Genomic DNA, 19,258 nt, shown 5'->3' on the forward strand with positions numbered 1-19,258 from the left:
TAGCACTTCCAGGTTGCAGACGCATGGCATTTATGCTGCCACGGGGATCTCATCGTAACGCCAGTGAACAAGACTGTCGTTGTCATACAAGTCTTTGACATAGCTTGTTCTCGTTGTGCGAGCACAGAAAGCGAATATGTGAACAAGCAAGCACTCTTTGCTGTACCTCCTTTGTCCACATGGCGTTGTTCTGTGATTGCGGAAGCATGGTCCGCTGCAGAGTAAGTGTAGAGCCCTTTGTTCTTCGTTGTCAGCGGGTCAAAGAGACTCAAGAGGAGATACTGCGAAAAGTTAGGAGCACGAACGGCCAGAGCTAATCGCGTCTGCGTTTTCGCGGCAAGTCCCGAGGATTCCATAGCCTCTGTAAGGTGAGCTCAAACTTCTATCCTTTTTTCTAACCAGAATATCAGAATGCCTACGACACCTTGCTGTACAATAACATCATATCCCGAAAACATGTCATAACTCATGGACATCAACAAACATGTCCTTCTCTTCCCCCGTAGCATCCGGTTCCAGAGTCTTGATCGTAGTCTTCTTCTTGAGGAACTTACTCATGAAATCCCCACTCTTCTTCGTTCCCTCGACCTCGAACGCGTCTCTAATTCCACCCTTACCTATTTTCTTCGCGTTGCTTCCATCCACATTGAATGCGCCTTCGCGGTCAAAGACATGCCGTTTCCTTTTGGTCTTCGTCCGTACCTGATACAGCAGTCGGTAATGCAGCGCCTGCAGCGCAGCCTTGGCTTCCGTTCTGCTCATGTGACTCGCGCCTGTATCAATGATACTGACAAAGAGGGTGTGAATATGTTCAGCTAGTGCATCGACATCTGCGTCGAAGTGCTGCTGTTCGGAGCGAGAAGAGAAGGACGCAGGGCGGAAGCCGTCGGTTGTTGCAGCGTCGAGGATCTGTGTCTTCGCTCCGAGCGATGGGTATACATTTGTACTTTGAAGTGTAGAAAGCGAGCGCGTATTAGTGAAGAGCGGATCTTTCGATAGATGACTTGTTATACGGGCGAGAGGTGATAGTGAGGAAGAAGAGGGCTTGAACAGCTTCTGTGTGAATTCGATGCCGAACAAGAATATCGACGCAAGACGGCTTCTGAATTTTGCTGCTTGAGAGGTCGTCGGGACGAAATGAGAGAGGAAATGGACCTGAAGCGATGGCTCCGTGAGGTTCGAGCCAAGGTCCGATAGTAGACGATCGTGGACATGGGCGCGTGAGTCGCTGTCTGTAAGATTGGTGAGCTTGTTGAGCATGAATTCGACAGCGCGACAGACGAGATTGTTGCTCATTAGCTGCTGATCTAGGGCAAGACGGCATGATATGGAAGTCAATTTGCTCAGCGCAGCAAAGTCCATGTCGGCACATACGCAGTCCATGAGCTTGATAGCGGCAAGGAGATGGTTGTAATCTTGCCTATACGACTCGTGGTTCAAACGACGTCGAGCCTCGATCGGACTGCCATCCCGGAGGGCGTGAGAATCTGCTCTTAGCATGTCGAAGATATCTTGAATATCACCCGGCGTCACGTTCGACCGCGTCCAGCTTGAGCTTGCCGCCGCTACTGTGTCGATGTAGGACTGGCGTAGATCGTCTCGTTGCTCGGTGAGAACAGCATCGAAAGTCCAGCGCAGCGCTTGATCGTCCATTGTGCCGTATTCAGCTAGCTCCGTGACGAAGCCAGAAAGGTATGCTCGATCCCTGGCTGCTATATCCCTGTGGTGCCACAACGACCCTGGAATTGGTGAAGCCGGGAACTCCTTCTTCGCCTTCTTATGGCCTGACAAATTCCGAGGACCTTCCTTTCGAAAGAAGGAGAACGTCTTTTCCGCAGTAAAAGCTTCCGTCCTTTCCACAGCACCCACCAGACGTGACATATCCTCATCATCGATCTCGTCTGCCGAGTTATCCTGCAATATCGCAGCGAGCATTTTCTTGTCCCTCTCAGCCTGTTTTCCCTCATCAGCTTCGCTCGAAGACTCTTCCAGCTCAGCGTTTGCTTTTGCAAGAGCAGCACGTCTCTCCTCGTCTTTACGATCATCGTCTAAGATGGCACCGAAATCGAACTTGTTCGCCTGTTCCAATCTGTGTAGTTCTTTCAGCCTATCCTTCTTAAGGATCGGATTCGAGCGACCGCCAGTGTAGAGGCTTAGTAGGCTGCGCCTTTCCTCCTCATGCTTGGACGACACATCTGTTTGAGATGATTTCGGGTGACCTTTTCCATCTGACTTTTGAGCGAAGATGTCGGTCAGGGATTGTAGAGACTCGTTGTCGCTGTCGTCTGAATCGCGCACCTCCACGACCTTGCCATCTTCCACAACCTTGCGAGATGTGGCTGGAGCATCTGCGAAAGAGAAGGAGGATGAGGCCTTGGGAGTACCTTGTGATGTAGTCGCTGGGAAGTCGAAGAGTGGTTTCCTGGCAGAAGCAGGCTTCAGAGCACTTCCACCTGCTGGGCTTCTGATCGGTATGGACACACTCTTGCCACTTTTTGGCGTTTGTAATGGACTGGCCCTGGGATGCGTTGGCGTAGCTCGGTTCTGCCGGGGTAGACGCTGATCAACCTTCCTGCTCGTCGAAGGTGTCCTTGGCGGGTTTTCGCCTGACCTTACAACTATCGTGTCGTCGTCAAGGTCTGGTGTTGGTCGCTTCTGAGGAATTGTCTTTGCGAAAGGTCGGAAGAAGTCAGCGATGTCTCGTTTCTGTGGTTGAGACATCTAAGTTTGATGGCTATTTCCTAGCTCGTGGACGACGGTGAGCTCTAAGAGACCGTCAGAGCCCCGATTTGTGGAAACATCGGACCTCTAAACACGATATTGCATCGCGTGAAGAAGGAACGCGTCGATTGACTCCACTGCAGTGTGATATCACTACCAGGCATCAAGGCTGCCAGCATAATCCCCTTTCCGTACCGAACAAAAGAACGAGCCTTAGGATACCAGCAGGCATGTGATGATAGAAGTTCCCATCAGTCCACGCAATAGGATCACTGGTCATGACGCTACGGTTCAGGCTCGGAGTTCGTACTAGGTGTCTTCTATGGATACCTCTAGACGTGGGTCAATATGTATTGGACACTTCCGACGACGCGATTGTCGTGATGATGGAAGCAGGCTATGGGCCTCACAGGCTCTGCTTGACCCTCGTCAGCTCACGAATACCTATCCCCTCTCATATTATCTCAAAGCACTGCTCTTGCAACTCCCCAGCGCGCCATTTGTCAATAGCTTGACCCTTCATCAAACCATCCACATAGCAGTCACCAATAAACAGCCACTGTGATTTCCGCCTGCGAAGGATATAAGGAGTTCCACCACCGAACAACACTACTATCGTGTCGCCTTTCCGCATGCTGCTGGATCCGACGCCTGGTTGACCATCTTGCGTGATGAAGCACCTCTTGAGGTGACAACGCATGATCGTGAGGTCCAGGTAACGCCTGCCAACTCCACCTTCTGCATGACGCCGAAGCACTTCAAAGTTTGTATGGAATCGTCTCCCCATACACTTGAACCTTGTACGCCATCTGCTATGGATGTCAATCATAAAAGCACAAAAATCGTTGAAGTCGGGTTCCTCCAGCTGTTCTGCAGTCGCAGACCTGTCCAGAGCCATTGTCCTGCAAATCGACCTTGCCACCGAACTCACATCTCGAGTTGGCCAATACTCAAGTAATTTAGTCCACATGCTCAAACCTATCGGGAGACGCATGGCAGAGAGGAGGCTGTATGAAGCCAGGGCAATCTTACGCCATTCCGTCCAGTCCCACTTCCCGAATCGAGTCTGCTGTTTCTGTTCCTCCATCTGCCACAACGTACTTCGTTCAGTGTTGACTTCAAAGCAGCAATCTACTGTGCCAACCACTAGACCTTTCAATAGAAGTGTCGACCGTTCGACATAGCCAGTCCGATCAGGATTGTCGTAATGCTGGTAGGACACACCCCGGGCTGCATTGTACTGCCGACGCCAACACAGTCCTTTCCTCTCGGTGCAAACTGTCATGAAATGCAGGTCGAAGGGACCATGCGCCTCGATGTTAGGGACCCAAGATGGCGTACCCTTCCACCAAGCTTGGCGGCCGATGCGGCGAAAAGGATCTCTGATTTGCTTGTTACGGCATGGCGGCATATTCAATAGTGCCAGAGATCCTTGTCTACAGACCATATCCCATACAAAGTCGCGGTAGACTTGCATTGGACTGAGGGTGTAATCCGCGACCATAGCGTCGATGTCGCTCTGGCTCATTAGACCAAGCAAACCAAATATCATGTCTCTCGGATCGCTGACACAAAAGGCAGTACTCGTCGCATAGACAAGATCAGCCAGGTTCATGCTATCGTGCGCCATGCTTGTGTATCGCATTTGCGAGGCCCTGAACACTGTGCCAGCACGACAATATCCAGCAGAATAATAGGACCTCCACATGAGCCAGGTGCACGCCGTTGAAAGCACATACCAGGAGCATGTCTCATAGCCACAAACCACGTAAGCGTCTTGCTGTGAAAGCACAACCTCTTGGACAACCCATAGACGTTCAAACCATGGACTGTTCAGCAGAACATCCAAAGCGTGCCAACGTCTGTCCGAATGTACAGGGAGGCCCCGCTTGTCATGGAGGTCTGCATCAAATGCCTCTCTCTCAAACCAAGCGATATCAACATGATTTGGTGACTCTTGCTCAACCACAGCAAAAATGTCGCGGACAAGATCGAAAGCTTGGCTAGCGAAACCACTATCCGGTCCTAACCAGATCACAGTCCGGATGGCACCTCTGTATATGTTTCTCATCGATCCCACCTGGTGGTTGCGTTCTAGTGTATCAGTCTGGTTGATACATATCTGATCGATCCACAGATACGAAGGTGGGGTTTCCGTAGCATATGAGCTGTCCAGCGCGAGTGAGCCCAACGAGACTGAGTGTTCTGATGAGATTGAGCATTGCGGGTATGAAACCTCTGGAAAAATCGAGCGTTCCAGAGCGCTTGAGCCATCAAGGGTTCTGGTGCTACTCGATGTATCATCGATACGAGGATATAGATGCCGTAGGGCCTCGACCAACGTCGATGTCACATGGAGTGCTTTCCCGTTGCACACGATTTGCTTCTTCGCTTTCTTCTTTCCCCAACAGTAGCTGAATGCTTGGTATGGGGGTGCATCCTCGATTTTAAAGGTCTCAAGGCTAATCGTAATGCTTAGCTTACTGTCGAAATTGCAAGCTCCAAATCTTAGTAGCCGGAAGGTGCCAGGCTCTGTAAGAGCTTGATATTCGTACTTTGGCAGGCCCATCGTGGTCGTAACAGACGGTGTTATCTCGACAGTGATATCTCGACAAGCACATTCAGGAACCTATATGAGATCAACTGATTCGAATCGTCAATCACGCTGACGACCACGTCCGGCGGTACTACCACCACGAATGACCATGCCAGGCTAAGGATCTGGCCTGTGACTGGGGCTATAGGAAGCGACCGGAAAGCGCACCTTCCCAAAGTGGGTGATCAGTCTGCTTCTCTGGTGCTGGGGACGTTGTCTCGCAGCCACAATCCGTCTCTGACAGCGATTCGCATGGCGGTCGCATTGTGTTCGGTCCAATCACATCTTCAAACAATCACAAACGCAGGTCTTGCTCGCAAATCCATGTTCGTACGGACGCACCTGAACGGACGCATGGCTGTGCTTGCCGCAGACGCTTGGTAAGGCGACAAAGAGACGTCTGGTGCATGGCGAGCAGCCGGATTGGGCATCTGCTCCGGGAAGCTCTGAAACACATATGTAGGCATAATGAAAGTGAAGCTGAAGACACCTGCGCTTGCATGATCAAAACAGGGAGAACGGCGGTGCTAGGAGAGGAGGTGAGAGTACATGGACCACTGGTAAGGCAAGAACCTCTACCCTTCAAGTTTACCCCGGACAAGGCAAGCGCGCTGATCTCACTAGCGCTGCGCCTACCCCGGATCTTCCAAATCCACCCAATTAGGGTGCGTCATTATCAGGTGATGTTGCCAACGTCGATGCAGAAGTACAATGTGGCAGATCGTGCACCAGATTGTCGAGCCGAGTTGCCGCTGCACCTGTCCAAAATCGTGCTTGACTGCTGGGAGTTATGCTTAACGAAGTGGCCGTTCGGCTCAACGATTGGGTGCTTGTGCTTGGACAGACAAGACGGTGGCACTGCCTAGTCTGGGACTAGGATAGTAGTGAATATTGACGGCGTCTGAGGAGCCATTTCACATTTCGGGGTCTCTGTGTTACATGAAATGTCCAAGAGCGACGACCTGATGAGACATCTTGCTCATTGTCCGTCGTCTGCTATCGATCATGTTAGATCGGCTGTGTCTATATCTTTCAGCACTGCCTGGTATGCTGGAGACTTCTCCTGACGCACCTTTCTGATTCGTTAATCAACTCAGCTCTAATCGACAGTTTTCTCCGTCAACTCAATCCCGTACTTCTCCTTCAATTCTACCAACAACGGCTCTGCCAAGTCCCATGTGACTGGCGCCTGAATACCGGGCTTCTTGATCCGTCCATCCATAACCATCAAACACGCAACCGCACACGGCACACCGACCAACTTGGCCATACTCGAGTATCCCTTTGGATCACCATAGTCACACAGCGTACTCGTTCTTGTCTCAGTCTTTCCATCAGCCCATTCAATGCCGAACTTATGCTGCAGCATGACCATGTCACGTTCACCTGGACCGTACTGGCATTTCTCCTCGAGTGTAGCGCAGAGTGTATCAAGTGGTGTGCCACGCGGTGTAATCTGCTTGTCGCTGCAGATTCCAATCCACTTCAAGCCTGAGATGATTCTGTCCTTGTCTTCATTGTTTGCGAACTTGGTCTTGCTTGAGATAGCCCACTGTAGGTCCTGCTCCGACTTTCCACTAGCGCCAATGATCTTACTCGTTGCTTCGGACCATGGGATGGGCGAGTTGAGGAAGTCGTGCTTGTCTTCGGAGAGGAAACCGATATCCAGGAGAGCCCGGATGAACTCGGGGAAGCCCTGGTATCTCATTGTGCCTCTGATCAGCGTCTGTGCTTCAGGAATGTTGTACCTCTCTCTGAATGGTGTGCTGTCTCTGTTTCCGTATGCGACAAATGCAAAGCCGGGGTAGATGAAATATGGTTTGGCAGATTCCATCAGTTCTGGACCAGAGTATGTCACTTCTTTGCCATCTTGGAGGAATTTTGCTGTATTTCGAAGAGCGAGGAGGACACCGCGCGAGGACCAGGAGAACTTGTAACCTAGAGGGTTGTCTGAGGCCTCTGGTGCAGGGAGACCGCCGCAGAAGGACTTGAAGGAGACGATCTTGCCGCCTGCTTTGTGAACTTCTTCAATTGTCTTCACGGCCCACAGATGGTCGAGACCTGGATCAACACCGATCTCGTTCATTACTGTAATTCCTGCTTCTTTTGCTTCCGCATCTAATTCCATCATTGCAGGCGAGACGTATGAGGTTGTGACCACGTTCTTCTTCTTGCGGATGGCAGACTTGATTACTGTAGCGTGGAATGTGTATGGAATGAGAGAGATAGCCAGGTCTGTCTTCTCCATCTCGGCATCGAGGGCCGCATCGTCATTCACATCGAGAGAGATGGGTCGGGTGTTGGAAATGCCCTCACAGAGCTTCTCAGCGGATGAGAGAGTTCGGCAGGCTGGAGAACGATGGTCAGCACATATGCTCTATCATACGACAAGTGTGGTACCTGCTACTCACCAACAGTGACTGTGACGCCCTCTTTGGCGAGGATCTCAACAGTTGGCTTGGTGACAAAGCCAGCACCGAGGAGGAGGGCTTTCTTGCCGCTACCAGTGCCAATGAAGGTCGACTGGATCTTGTTGACGAGGTTTTCCATGCTGGGCTGTATCTTCGAGATTTATAGCTGTTAAACGTAAAAGTAGTAGACTTGTTCTGAACTGTTGTCTCGTGTTTTGATTTTTGTCCTTCAGATGCAGGCACGGCTTTTACCCCACTGATGCAATAATCTTTTGCTGCCGCAGCGCGAGATCGGACTTGACCGTCCCAGGCGATAGGGCAGATCGAAGCACGTGGTGCGCGTTACTCAGATGTCGAACTTGAAGCCTCAGGCAGAAAGATTCGGGCAGCGAGCATGTGAGCGAAGAGTCAAAGGGCAGAAATATGCTGACGAAGTGGTAGTTGAATTGTAAGGAGCCAGCGACGCATTTGCTGTGTAGGGAGGAGATGTCGAACCTAGGAATTGGACCACACCGAGCATACACCGGCGATCAGTACCGATATATCTGGTCGAACAGACAGTAAAGCAGACTTGTGTTATGCTCACCTACATGGCCAACCTTTACATGACCCTCGTTCCACTCGCCCCAATCAGCCCAGCCAGCGCAGAGTCGCTGGCACTGTCGTGCATGAAGTGGCACACGCACGTAAGCATCAGTCGCGAGGGGTTACAGAAGTACATGAGCCAATCCCAAGTCGCCCATACTTCCAGAACACGTCGAGCAGTCGATGTTGAGCCAAACCACACGTATTTGTCGACATCACAGTACAATCGAGAAGCAAGTGAGACGTTAGCAAGCTGAGACCGAGACTGGCGATTGCATAGACTTCGAGATCGATAACTCGCTATGTGCATAAAAGGACCAGGGCCAGGAACGCCTATGCCGATTGTGGTCAAATGATATGCCAGACGAGGCACCCAATCTAGTTGGTGAACTTCCTGTTCTCGTTGGCTCCGAACAGAGTAGTCCGCACGCTCGGCAGAGCCTCGGTCTCGCACATCTTGAGCCGCTCATCGAGGGTGTTGTTGAGCTCGATCTTCCCTCCACTGCCGGTCATGAATACACCTCCAGCACTGGACGGATGTTAGCGACGGCAATCAAGCTCCCAAAACCAATACTTACGACTCTTCTGGCAGATACTCCTTGTCGTCAATGACAGTTTCACACTTGTCGCCAGTCTTCTCATTGTACTCTTTAGAGGCAGTCTCGGCAGCCTTCTTGATCTTGTCCTGCTCATTCTTCTTGCACCTCAGAGTGATCTTGGGCTCCGCCAGCATGTACATGCCTTCCAGTATCAAGCCCTTGACCGTCTCGTCGTAGTCCTTGTCCTTGCCCTTGGTAACAATCTTCTTTCTTGCGTTCTCAAATAGCTTGTCGAGCAATTCCTGTCTTGCTTGTAGGACGCGTATTCTGGTCTTGTTGGCGGATGTGGAGCGTGTGATCTGCTGGGACATGGCGGCCTGCTTAAACTTCTTCTCGTACTGGGAATCTATGGATTGTGTTTCTTGTCGAACGAGCTTGGACTTCTCGATGGCGAACTCTTCGTCGGCCTTGAGGTGGATCTCCCGAGCTTTCTCCATAGCCTCTTGCTTGATGAAGGCTGTCATCTTCTTGAGCTCTTGGGCGACCTAGCAATCCTGGTATTAGCTTCTAGACCTCAAATATCGGCATCTTCATGCTCTGTTGCCTCGGCCACTACTTGGTGCCAGCTCGCCCGCAGCGTGTCCGAGCATATCGGGGTAGAGATGCTAATCGCACCGCAGCTGTAGCTGTTGCGCCAGTCGTAGCTGGGAGGAATCAAGACTGGACACTTGGAATGCTTACCTGGTCGTCCGAAAGTGCTTGGGCCGACATGGTTGCGAGGTATGTGTGTGTACTGCCGTAGAGGCGCTGTGAAGTCTTCTTAAGAAGTGTTTCGTAGGCAGACGAATTTGTCTTGCTCGAGGTGTGGTTGACGTAGCTGGATTGAGGAAGGGAATGAAAGGATGCAGGAGTGCTTCGGGCCTTCCCCAAGCTTGAATATTGATTATCTGGTAGTGGCAGGGGCTCTATAGGTGCTACTTCCTAACACAATAAGAATTGGAAGCTCAACAACGACTCAAGTAGAGTAACAACTACCAGCAAAGTATTCGCTCATCAGAACATCGATAACAAAGCATGCAGCATCATGCTCAGGCTTGAGGAGGCTCGACAGGAACCGCAGCCATTGGAGCCAAGCGCCTGGAGATCTAATCCATTTCCGACCTCCAGACGTCACTTTTGGCATGTCCGGAATCCCATCTTACGCTCATCTTGCAGGTCACTCTCATTGCCGCTACTTGCGCGTCTTGATACTTTGACCTCAGTCTGCTACAAACAACATATCCTTGCTTACGGCAGGCAAGAGCATCTCACAAGTCTATCGTTATGTCCCGATAACACTCACTCAGCCACCCATCGCGCCAATATGAATCAGTCGTTCCTCGACACATCCGATCATTGCTTACCGCCGAATCAAAGGTCAAGATGCCGGGTTTAGGTGACCTCTCACCACAAGGTACTATTGCTGTACGTCTGTCTCTACCGCCTCAAAATTTCCCATGCTGAGTCGCCATAGGTCGGAGTCATTGTCGGTTTGATCTCGACCTCAGTACAAAGCCTCGGCTTAACCCTACAGCGACAGTCGCATCTACGTGAGGATGAGAAAGAATACGACGAAAGGAAATCCGCATGGAAGAGACCGAGATGGCAAGCTGGTATGCTGATGTTCGTGGCCTCGAACCTGATCGGAAGCACCATCCAGATTACCACCCTCCCTCTGCCCGTCTTGTCAACTCTGCAAGCTTCTGGTCTGGTCTTCAACACTGCCTTCGCTACTATACTACTGAAAGAGCCCTTCACCAGGTTCTCGGCTATCGGAACAGTCCTGACATGCGTCGGCGCCGCTCTAATAGCCACCTTCGGAGCCATAGCTGAGCCCGCGCATAACTTGCAACAGCTCGTTGACCTACTGAAGGCAAGATCTTTCGTCATGTGGATGGTTGGTACATTACTGGTAGCTGTCATCACTGTCCTCGCTGCCCATGTGCTCAAGATCTACTCTTCCCACAAGCACATCATTCGCCACTGGTTCGACCAATTCGAAAGACCACGTTCGCCCTCCTCCGACGGTTCGCCATCACGCATGAAGAGATCATTTACCGTACACCTACCCAAGCCGATGCAAGTGCGATTGTCTCGGCTGCGCATCATCCATGGTCTGCTGTACGCTCTGATCTCCGGCATACTTTCAGCGCATTCACTTTTGATGGCAAAATCAGCTGTCGAGCTGATTGTTAGGACTGTTGTCGATCACATCAACCAGTTCAATCGTTTCGAATCCTGGCTTATCCTTCTGGCTTTGGTATTCTTTGCTCTAACGCAGTTGTACTACTTGCATTTGGGACTTCGGCTATGCAGTACTAGCGTACTATACCCTTTTGTCTTTTGCATATACAACGTCATTGCCATTCTGGATGGTCTCATCTATTTCCAGCAGGGTTCTCTGTTAAGCAGTCTGGATGCTGGCCTGGTCGCCTTGGGAACCGTCATCCTTTTGGCCGGTGTTCTGGCGTTATCTTGGAGGTTAGACGACACTACGCCTCAAGAGCCTGCGCCGCCTGTCAATCCAACCACTCCTCTTGGTCCAGGCATGGGCACTTTCAGGACCTCCGAGGACAACCAGGATTCTTCTACTCATTCTTCTCGACGAGAAAGCATGAGTAGCGAACGTGCGCCTCTGCTCAGTAAGCGCACGCGAGCTCGGACATCTGATTTCAAGGTTGATCTACCAGAAACGAATCAAAAAGATATCTGGGACGAACTGGACGATCAGGAGAATGGCTATGGCGACGTACTTGCTTCTCTACCGAAGACTCCTGCGCCGTTTTCGTGGGGCCGGAAAAAGAGATCTGGATCTGGCTCCTCACAAGCTATATCAAGCACGAGTGAGCAAAGCGGTGAAGAGGTCGAAGGTGCCTCGACTGGATTGAAACAGCCTGCGAAGGATCAACGACGATCTATCCCTCCACAATCATCTATGAAGGGTTCTAGGTCAGCAAGCGCAGGCCAGGCCGACAACAAGGACCGGGATGGCAACACCATAGTATCCAGAAGGCGAGGTCACACAGTGCATTTTGATGAAACTGCAAGACCCAGCCGCTTTGACGCTGGTAGAGAGAACAAAGATGATAAGCCAGACCGTGCAGCTGAACAAGATCAGGAAAATGGATAGCGCAGCCCCAAAATCAAATATTCTTCGCATCCATACGGTGGTCAGCAGCGTGTTCGTTGGCGATGTCCCATTCCTTGTGTTGCCTGCAGAACAATGTTTGCCTTTCAGACTTCAGGCTCAATGTTGATAGGCTATCTCATGGATCTCGCAGACCCCGCCCGAATGCTACAATCGAGGCTTGACCTGAAACGCCAAGCTTCCACCGGTTTGCCTCACGAACCCTGCTTACCGAACTTACCGAGATTCGCTGCCCGCCCAGATCGAGGTTCCGAAGCTCCTTGAAACTCCGAGACCACCAACCGACGGTTCGATGTTTCTCGCGTAGCGTCTGGCCGAACGAGATCTTAGAGGACTCCTCGATAGCCGTGCAGCTGACCCTTGATCGATCTAGGTACACCTTGAGTCAGCATCTGCACCGCGATAAGTCGAAACCCTCGCCTCAAGGCTTAACACGCGTCTTTGCTTTAAGCCACACCTTTTGGTTCATAAGCGATATTGGTAAGGATTCCACGTCTGCTTTGACAGCGCGTGTCAAGGAGTGGGCGAATGAGTTCATCGGCCAAGTCTGTAAATGCATAGACATACAAAAGACCAAGAGCACCTAGAGTCAGCAGTTTTTCTTCTTTCCTTCAGCAAAGCAGTAAGAGTTGTGATTGATTCCATACTCGTCCCCTCGTTCTCTACACCGAAGCAGTGCTTCCTACATTCTTTACACGACTCCACACTCGTTCTATTTGAGCCGGTCTCAAATCCACTCATTCGACAACATCATCGCGGCAAAGACGAAACAGTCATCCAACCGATACGATACTACCAAGACTATTCTTCAAAATGGCCAAACACATTGCATGCTCTCTTATTTCCCTCGCCCTTGCGGCCACCACTGTCAATGCCCACGCCTTCTTCCACACTGGTTATGTCAACGGCGTTTCTCAAGGTCATCTCTTTGGTGTCCGAGCACCACAGTCCAATAACCCAATCCAGGATGTATCGTCCTCAGCCATCGCCTGTAACAGCCCATTGAACCAGCCAGTCTCGACGGATGTTATCGAGGTCGCCCCGGGTGACAAGTTTGGCACACAATGGAACCACAACATCGCTGGTGCATCACCTGGCGACGGCGATGATCCGATTGCTGCCTCGCACAAGGGTCCTATGATGGCGTACATGGCTAAAGTCGACGATGCCGCCACCAGTGATGGCTCAGGCCTAAAGTGGTTCAAGGTTGCTGAAGAAGGTCTCGATACCAGCACTGGAAAATGGGGTGTCGACAGTAAGTTCTCCCTTCCTCCAAACTGTGTAACGTACAACTGACACCTCTGGTAGCAATGATTGCCAACAAAGGTCTCTGGTCATTCACCATCCCCAACCTAGCAGCCGGAGACTACCTCCTTCGGGGAGAGGCTCTCGCTCTGCACTCTGCCGGCTCCAAAGGTGAAGCCCAATTCTACATGTCCTGTGCCGCCGTCAGAGTCACAGGTAGCGGCACCTGTGCTCCAACCGACACAGTTTCTTTCCCAGGTGCCTACTCTGCCACCGACCCTGGCATCTTGATCAGCATTTACGGTAGCAGCGGCCAGCCAGACAATGGCGGAAAAGCGTACACAGCCCCAGGTCCAGCCGTTGCCAAATGCGATGGCTCATCTGCTCCCGCTAAGCCTTCTTCCGCTTCATCCGCCAGTGTGAGTGTCAGCGCCACGGTAACAACTGCCAACAACGTCGCTTCTTCTTCCAGCAAGGGCGTTGATGCTTCTACCTCGGCCGCGACGTACACAACCACTACCTTTGCTCTCCCAACGACGATGGCTACCATGACTAGCAGCAAGCCAGCAGCGGGCAAGCCAACCACAACTTCTGGTAGCGCAGATGTCCCATCTGCGACTGGTACCTCGCCGGCTACACCGTCCAGCTCTGGTTACCCAATGACTGGGCCAGGCGGCAAGAAGTTCATGTGCTACGAGGTCACCGACTTCTAAGCGGGAGGTGATGCCCTAAACATCCAGATATATATCTGGCATGATCTGATGTTCTACTCTGACCATGATGGACGTTCTTTGGTGTATTTGTTAGTTTAGCTAAGAAAAGCGACGGTGATGATTGCTTTGAATGACATGTCTTGTTATCTTGCAGATTACCTTGATATACCTTGCTCGCCTACACATTTTGTTGCTCGCCTCCAACAAGTTTTTCCGACCTACATAGACGTCGCAAATCAATGGATACAGACAGCCAGATCTAAGTCACGGTCCGTGAATGGCTCTTGCACCTATAGCAGAAGCTGTTCTTGCTTACATAAGCGAACATGTGCCACGCAAACCGTCGTTCAACGCGTCGCTCTCGTCTTCCTCTTCATGTCTACTTCATCTTCATATGATGCCCATTGATGCGTTTAGCTGAACGTTTTGCAAGCGATTCACAGCAATGTTGCCCTTGTCGATGCCGAGATCATAGCAAGTTTTCCGCCCAGATGTACAGCACCGAACGCTGCTACCATACTGTGGCAGTTGGCAAAGTATTGGACCTCTGCCCTGCGATACATTGAGGACGACTCATTTCAGGCTCTACGGAGCTTTGTCACTAATGGTGTACAGCAGAGTCGCGACAAATGCTACGGCATCCTCAACGAACACATGTCCAGGCCACCCTCTCCGAGCACACACACTCTAATACTCTTCTATCTCCTTGCGATGTACGTTCTCCGCTGTCTGGTGTCTCCTTGCAAACCAAAACTATCGTATCTGTCCGGCCCTCGGTGTTGACCATAAGCTGTGCATCCTCTCGTTCCCCAACAGCTACTTTCCGGTTGCGTGAGCAAAGCTCATCTGAAGAGCGGGCAGAAAGACATAGGGTCGGGGTCCGTCCGAGCTACCACTTTGTGTGATGACATGCTCAGTATCAGAAGCTCAGTCCATCATATCTCCACAAGCCCAGAGTAGCTGATCTCCTCGCAGTCCAGATGCTGCGAAGGCTGCACGCTACAGTGAGCACGATCATCCGCCGTACTTACATTAGGTCCCGTCGACCAACCTGGCTACGTCTGCAGTCTCTCCTTCGTGGATTGAAATATCTTCGGGAGCCTGGTCTGCTCAAACGGAATACCCTTCGTGATCATCCGAGCCAAACCTTGAGACGACAGAAAGATAAACAGCATTCCCGCTCCATTAAAGCCTGCAGCGATATACTGACCTTCTCGATCAGGAAATCCGCCAACAAAGGGGAACCCATCTGGCGTGCGACCCATAACTTTACGTGAAGTCAGTACACGAACACTTTGACCTTGCTCAGTAAGACCTACTACCAGTCCATATCTTGCTGACCATAGCACCAGAATCAGCCCAATCCTGATAATACGTCTCCATACGATCCTCGAAATACCTGCTCGGTTGAGGCTCGTGGATCTGGGTACTGTCATCGATCGTGGCAATCCACGTCTTGATGTCCTTCTCGAAAGTCTGATATGCACCTCCAATGATTGTTCCTCCATCGGGACGATGATTGATGTAATCCACATGGTCACGATCCTTACTGATATTATACGTATACGTCCGCTTCTGCAATGCGTCCACGCGGGTCTTATGTCGACGATCAACACGTGAATTAGTGCCCTTGGTTGGCGTTATGACGCCCTCCAACGACGGCAAGATACCAGCAGTATACGCATTGCTCGCGAACACGACCTTTCCTGCCTTCAGGGTGCCTCTCGCGGTACAGATCGTGTAGAACCCCTCCGTGTCTCGCTCCGCCGAGACCGAATGGACCATGGTATGCGTCTGCAGATCCACCCGGTCAATAATCTGACTCATCAACCCACACACAAACTTGTACGGCCAGAGTGAAGCGGCGGGTACACTTCTCGCCCCAGCCGCACCTTTCACACCCGTCACCTAGACACAAATCAGCAACACACCCACCCAACCAACAAACACAAGCTCACCGCTTCAACATCCTCCCTCCTAATCACCCCAACCTCATCCCTCACCACCTTTACATGTTCTCTCAACGTCCTCACCTCCTCCTCCTGCTCCCTGGCCTGCGCCTCATCCATAAAAACATCAAAACTCCTCGTCAACAACCACTCACAATCGAGTTCCTCCCTCCCCACAACCTCATTCATCGCCCGAATCTGTCGCATATAGAACTCTGCAAGTTCATTTGCGGCTTCGACACCATGGCGTTTTAGAACGGTGCTGAGACCGATAAGTGAGAGTTTTAGGTGGCCGCCGTTTCGACCTGTTGCGCCGCTGCAGAGTTGGCGGGCTTCGAGGATGGTTACGCTTGGTGGTGGGGTGGTTGAAGACTGATGGGATTGTGATTGGAGGATGTGGTATGCTGTTGCGACGCCGGACATGCCGGCGCCGATGATGGCGATGTCAGTTGTTGATGGGAGGGATGGCGTTGAGCGGTGGGAGTCGAGGGGGTGAAGGTCTTTGCGCCAGTACGGGGTCGTGGATGTTGGTGTGGGGAAGGTCTGGGATGCCGGGAGGGGGGTATGCGGTGGGAGGGTTGTGTGTGGGTCAGTGGTGGTGGTGTTGGTGCTGGGTGTCGTGGTGGTAGTGTGGTAGCGGATAGTCATCTTGGCTATGAATCTGGTGTTAAAGGTGTGAATATCTGGTCGTCAGATGCTATGGTGCCTCGGAAGACAAGCGCTATCGAGTCAACGCAAGGCAGGGAATATCAGAGCAAGATATAAGGCAGCGCCCATCAATGCTGACAAAACGTCCTCCCACAATCAAGCGATCAAGGTAGTCTTGATCCCAGGTACGCCCCGACCAATCAGATCGCGAGTAATTGAAGGTCTCTGTCTGAGCATATCAACCACGTATGCACGACCACTGCGCATGACCGGTAACGCCTGTGATGCCCACCTCATCAGTGTGTGTTTTCGGGCCACCTTCGCGTCTTCTGATGACCGACCATCTTGTCACGAAGCATAAGCTACCCGCTCGTTGGCACCCGTTTTCACACCTACCATACTTACTCCTCGACGTTGATAATGCTATACACTCCAGAAATCACAATTGAACCATCTCCTTCGCTCTCCCACCACCTTCGAGATACCTCTCCACAGCACCATCATCCAAACCCGTAGCCCGTCCAATCCAGCCCCTCACCCGCTCATGCACCGCCACCTGCGCAACAACCACCCACGCATTCCCAATAAATCCCGCCGTGCTCCGCGCAGTACCCAGGAAGAACAACACCAGCACAAGCGCAAAGAGCAGTAAGTGAACCGCTAACACAATCAGCACGGCCATTAACCCCATCCACGACCTCGCCATCAGCCGTTCCTCGAAAAGGACGTACGTCGCGTCCAGCGGGCCATCGAGCGCCATAAGCTGGTCGTAGTACGGCATCGTGCTGAGGAGCGTGAAGAGCGTTTGCACTGCGAGGGCGGGACGGCGGGTCGTACGGAGCACATCGTTGACGATCGCTGTTGTTGTGGCGGTCATGGTTTGCATGTGGTTGTTGCCACGGCTGTCGAGGTTGTAGCATTTCCGGCAGAGGAAGGTGGAGATATTGGTTGGGAACTGCCCGGGGATTCGGTTCCAGAAGAGGTCGGAGTTGCTTTTGTAGTCGAAGGTGTAGTTGAAGCTGAGGTCTTCGGGTGTTAATGGGGTCATGGTCAGTTGACCGTATTGGGCTGGCGAGGTGTTTTCGGTGCTCGAGGTTGTGGATGTGAGGCCGTAGCTGTGGCGTATGTTCGTGGTGTCGAACCAAGCAGTCTTGGGGTCCCAGAAAATTGTGGCCTCGGTATGGTTTGTGTCGGAGGATGCAGAGATCCTAAGGTCTTTGGAGGCATGACTGTAGAAGCACATGCTGAGGGCTAGTGCTGCTGGGGGTCCATAAGGTCCTGCCCAGATAGCCCATTCACCATCGTCTTGGCCACTGGTCTGTACTGTCTGCCACGAGGTATTGGAGCCATTGGTCGCGGCATACCAGCTTGCGAGGCTTCCAGTCGTGTTAAGCACAAGATACGCACTCCAGGTACCCTGTAAACCTTGCCAGATATCGATCGGTAGCTTTATGGGATCGATTACTGGGACAGGACAAATCGCCACTGGCCATTCTGGCTCGGCTGAGTATGAAGTAGTTGAATCCAATTTCCCGGACTGTATCGTGCTGGCAACCGGCAGAGGCGCTGTACAGTTGAAAGGTATGGACATCCTTGGGTCTTCCAGATATTCGTTGGGCTCCATATCTTGAGTGAATCCAATCTGGCCCCTCACATACACGTTGTTCCCATCTTGGAAGTCATTAAGGGCGACGTCGAGAAAAAGACTAATATCGATATCTATTGACTCTGGTTTGATACAGATTGTTCTTGTATCAATGACCGCTGCCGGTCCCTCGTATCGTCTGATCATGGAACGAGTCTGTGCATCTGGAATTGGAAGTAGACCGCGGTACGAAGTGTTCGTGTCGTAGATGTAGTTGTCAAAATATGCAGGGTTTCGGAGTTCGGCAAAGGTAGGATACATCGTTGGTGCTCTTGTAAGTAGATCTGACTCAGTCTGGGTATAGCCGAACCCCAAATCCTCGACTGCACCGAAGCTGTCGCTCCACATGGCATTGATGGTTGTTTCGGTCGGATTGCCTTGAATCATATCTAGCTGCACATCAGACAGTAGGACAGTGGATGTGAATTGAAGTAGAAGTGTTGTGGTAGTCATGACCAGAGCCAGACACCAGATCAAACAACCAACCCGTAGCTTCAGAGTACCTAGAAGTGGCAGGAGCAGATTATGTATACCGCTTGCAGCGAAGCGAATGAGGGATATGGCAGCGGCGTCTGGCAACGGAACTCTAGACTTATGTAACACGATTGCCGCGAGCATCGAGGCCGCCGTAGCAGCCTGAGCAGAGACCGCCCATCGGATAGCAAGGGCCGACAATGTAATGGAACGGGTGAGCCAGTTGGCGAGTATGATCTTCCTGTAAGTCGTATACCCAGTAGGATTTGTCCACAAGAAGACCAGAAATGCCACACCTGCCAGTTCAACAATAATTCCTGCAACCAATACGAACATAGACCAGTAGCCTATCCGTCGTAAGAGGGATGGATCTTGCTCGTCAACAGTGCCATGAAGCCTCTCTGGGGCCTGGATCGGGACCGGACGGCGCTTCACTCTTGGTGAATCGGAACTATACGTGTCAGATGGCCGACGCTCTTCCATGCTTGCGTAGCAGTGTGAGCTCCATCGTGAAGTGAAGGCCATGAACTCGCGACATGACGTGC

General features: G+C 51.7%; 7 protein-coding genes across 7 annotated transcripts; 2 read left to right on the forward strand and 5 right to left on the reverse strand.

The window, feature by feature from the left end:
• Positions 1 to 459: 459 nt before the first annotated feature.
• PMZ80_006129 (uncharacterized protein) lies at positions 460 to 2,721 on the reverse strand (the record flags this gene model as incomplete). The annotated part of the gene is made up of 1 exon (XM_064874542.1): positions 460 to 2,721. One exon carries the CDS (start codon positions 2,719 to 2,721, stop codon positions 460 to 462), a length of 2,262 nt encoding a protein of 753 aa, XP_064730264.1.
• Positions 2,722 to 6,416: 3,695 nt separating this feature from the next.
• On the reverse strand, positions 6,417 to 7,867 carry LYS9 (saccharopine dehydrogenase (NADP+, L-glutamate-forming); the record flags this gene model as incomplete). The annotated part of the gene is made up of 2 exons (XM_064874543.1): positions 6,417 to 7,666; positions 7,729 to 7,867. The coding sequence occupies 2 exons, from the start codon at positions 7,865 to 7,867 to the stop codon at positions 6,417 to 6,419; spliced, it is 1,389 nt and encodes a 462-aa protein (XP_064730265.1).
• Positions 7,868 to 8,691: 824 nt separating this feature from the next.
• VMA4 (V-ATPase V1 sector subunit E) lies at positions 8,692 to 9,623 on the reverse strand (the record flags this gene model as incomplete). The annotated part of the gene is made up of 3 exons (XM_064874544.1): positions 8,692 to 8,842; positions 8,892 to 9,397; positions 9,594 to 9,623. The coding sequence occupies 3 exons, from the start codon at positions 9,621 to 9,623 to the stop codon at positions 8,692 to 8,694; spliced, it is 687 nt and encodes a 228-aa protein (XP_064730266.1).
• Positions 9,624 to 10,274: 651 nt separating this feature from the next.
• On the forward strand, positions 10,275 to 12,021 carry PMZ80_006132 (uncharacterized protein; the record flags this gene model as incomplete). The annotated part of the gene is made up of 2 exons (XM_064874545.1): positions 10,275 to 10,316; positions 10,366 to 12,021. The coding sequence occupies 2 exons, from the start codon at positions 10,275 to 10,277 to the stop codon at positions 12,019 to 12,021; spliced, it is 1,698 nt and encodes a 565-aa protein (XP_064730267.1).
• Positions 12,022 to 12,852: 831 nt separating this feature from the next.
• Positions 12,853 to 13,997, forward strand: PMZ80_006133 (uncharacterized protein; the record flags this gene model as incomplete). The annotated part of the gene is made up of 2 exons (XM_064874546.1): positions 12,853 to 13,294; positions 13,348 to 13,997. The coding sequence occupies 2 exons, from the start codon at positions 12,853 to 12,855 to the stop codon at positions 13,995 to 13,997; spliced, it is 1,092 nt and encodes a 363-aa protein (XP_064730268.1).
• A 1,305-nt stretch (positions 13,998 to 15,302) lies between these two features.
• PMZ80_006134 (uncharacterized protein) lies at positions 15,303 to 16,594 on the reverse strand (the record flags this gene model as incomplete). Its single annotated transcript, XM_064874547.1, has 2 exons — positions 15,303 to 15,905; positions 15,956 to 16,594. The coding sequence occupies 2 exons, from the start codon at positions 16,592 to 16,594 to the stop codon at positions 15,303 to 15,305; spliced, it is 1,242 nt and encodes a 413-aa protein (XP_064730269.1).
• A 439-nt stretch (positions 16,595 to 17,033) lies between these two features.
• On the reverse strand, positions 17,034 to 19,196 carry PMZ80_006135 (uncharacterized protein; the record flags this gene model as incomplete). The annotated part of the gene is made up of 1 exon (XM_064874548.1): positions 17,034 to 19,196. The coding sequence occupies one exon, from the start codon at positions 19,194 to 19,196 to the stop codon at positions 17,034 to 17,036; it is 2,163 nt and encodes a 720-aa protein (XP_064730270.1).
• Between the last annotated feature and the right edge of the window lie 62 nt (positions 19,197 to 19,258).

Source organism: Knufia obscura, assembly GCF_036327395.1.
Source record: "Knufia obscura strain CCFEE 5817 isolate CBS 148926 chromosome Unknown scaffold_6, whole genome shotgun sequence".
NCBI classification, from domain to species: Eukaryota; Fungi; Ascomycota; class Eurotiomycetes; order Chaetothyriales; family Trichomeriaceae; genus Knufia; species Knufia obscura.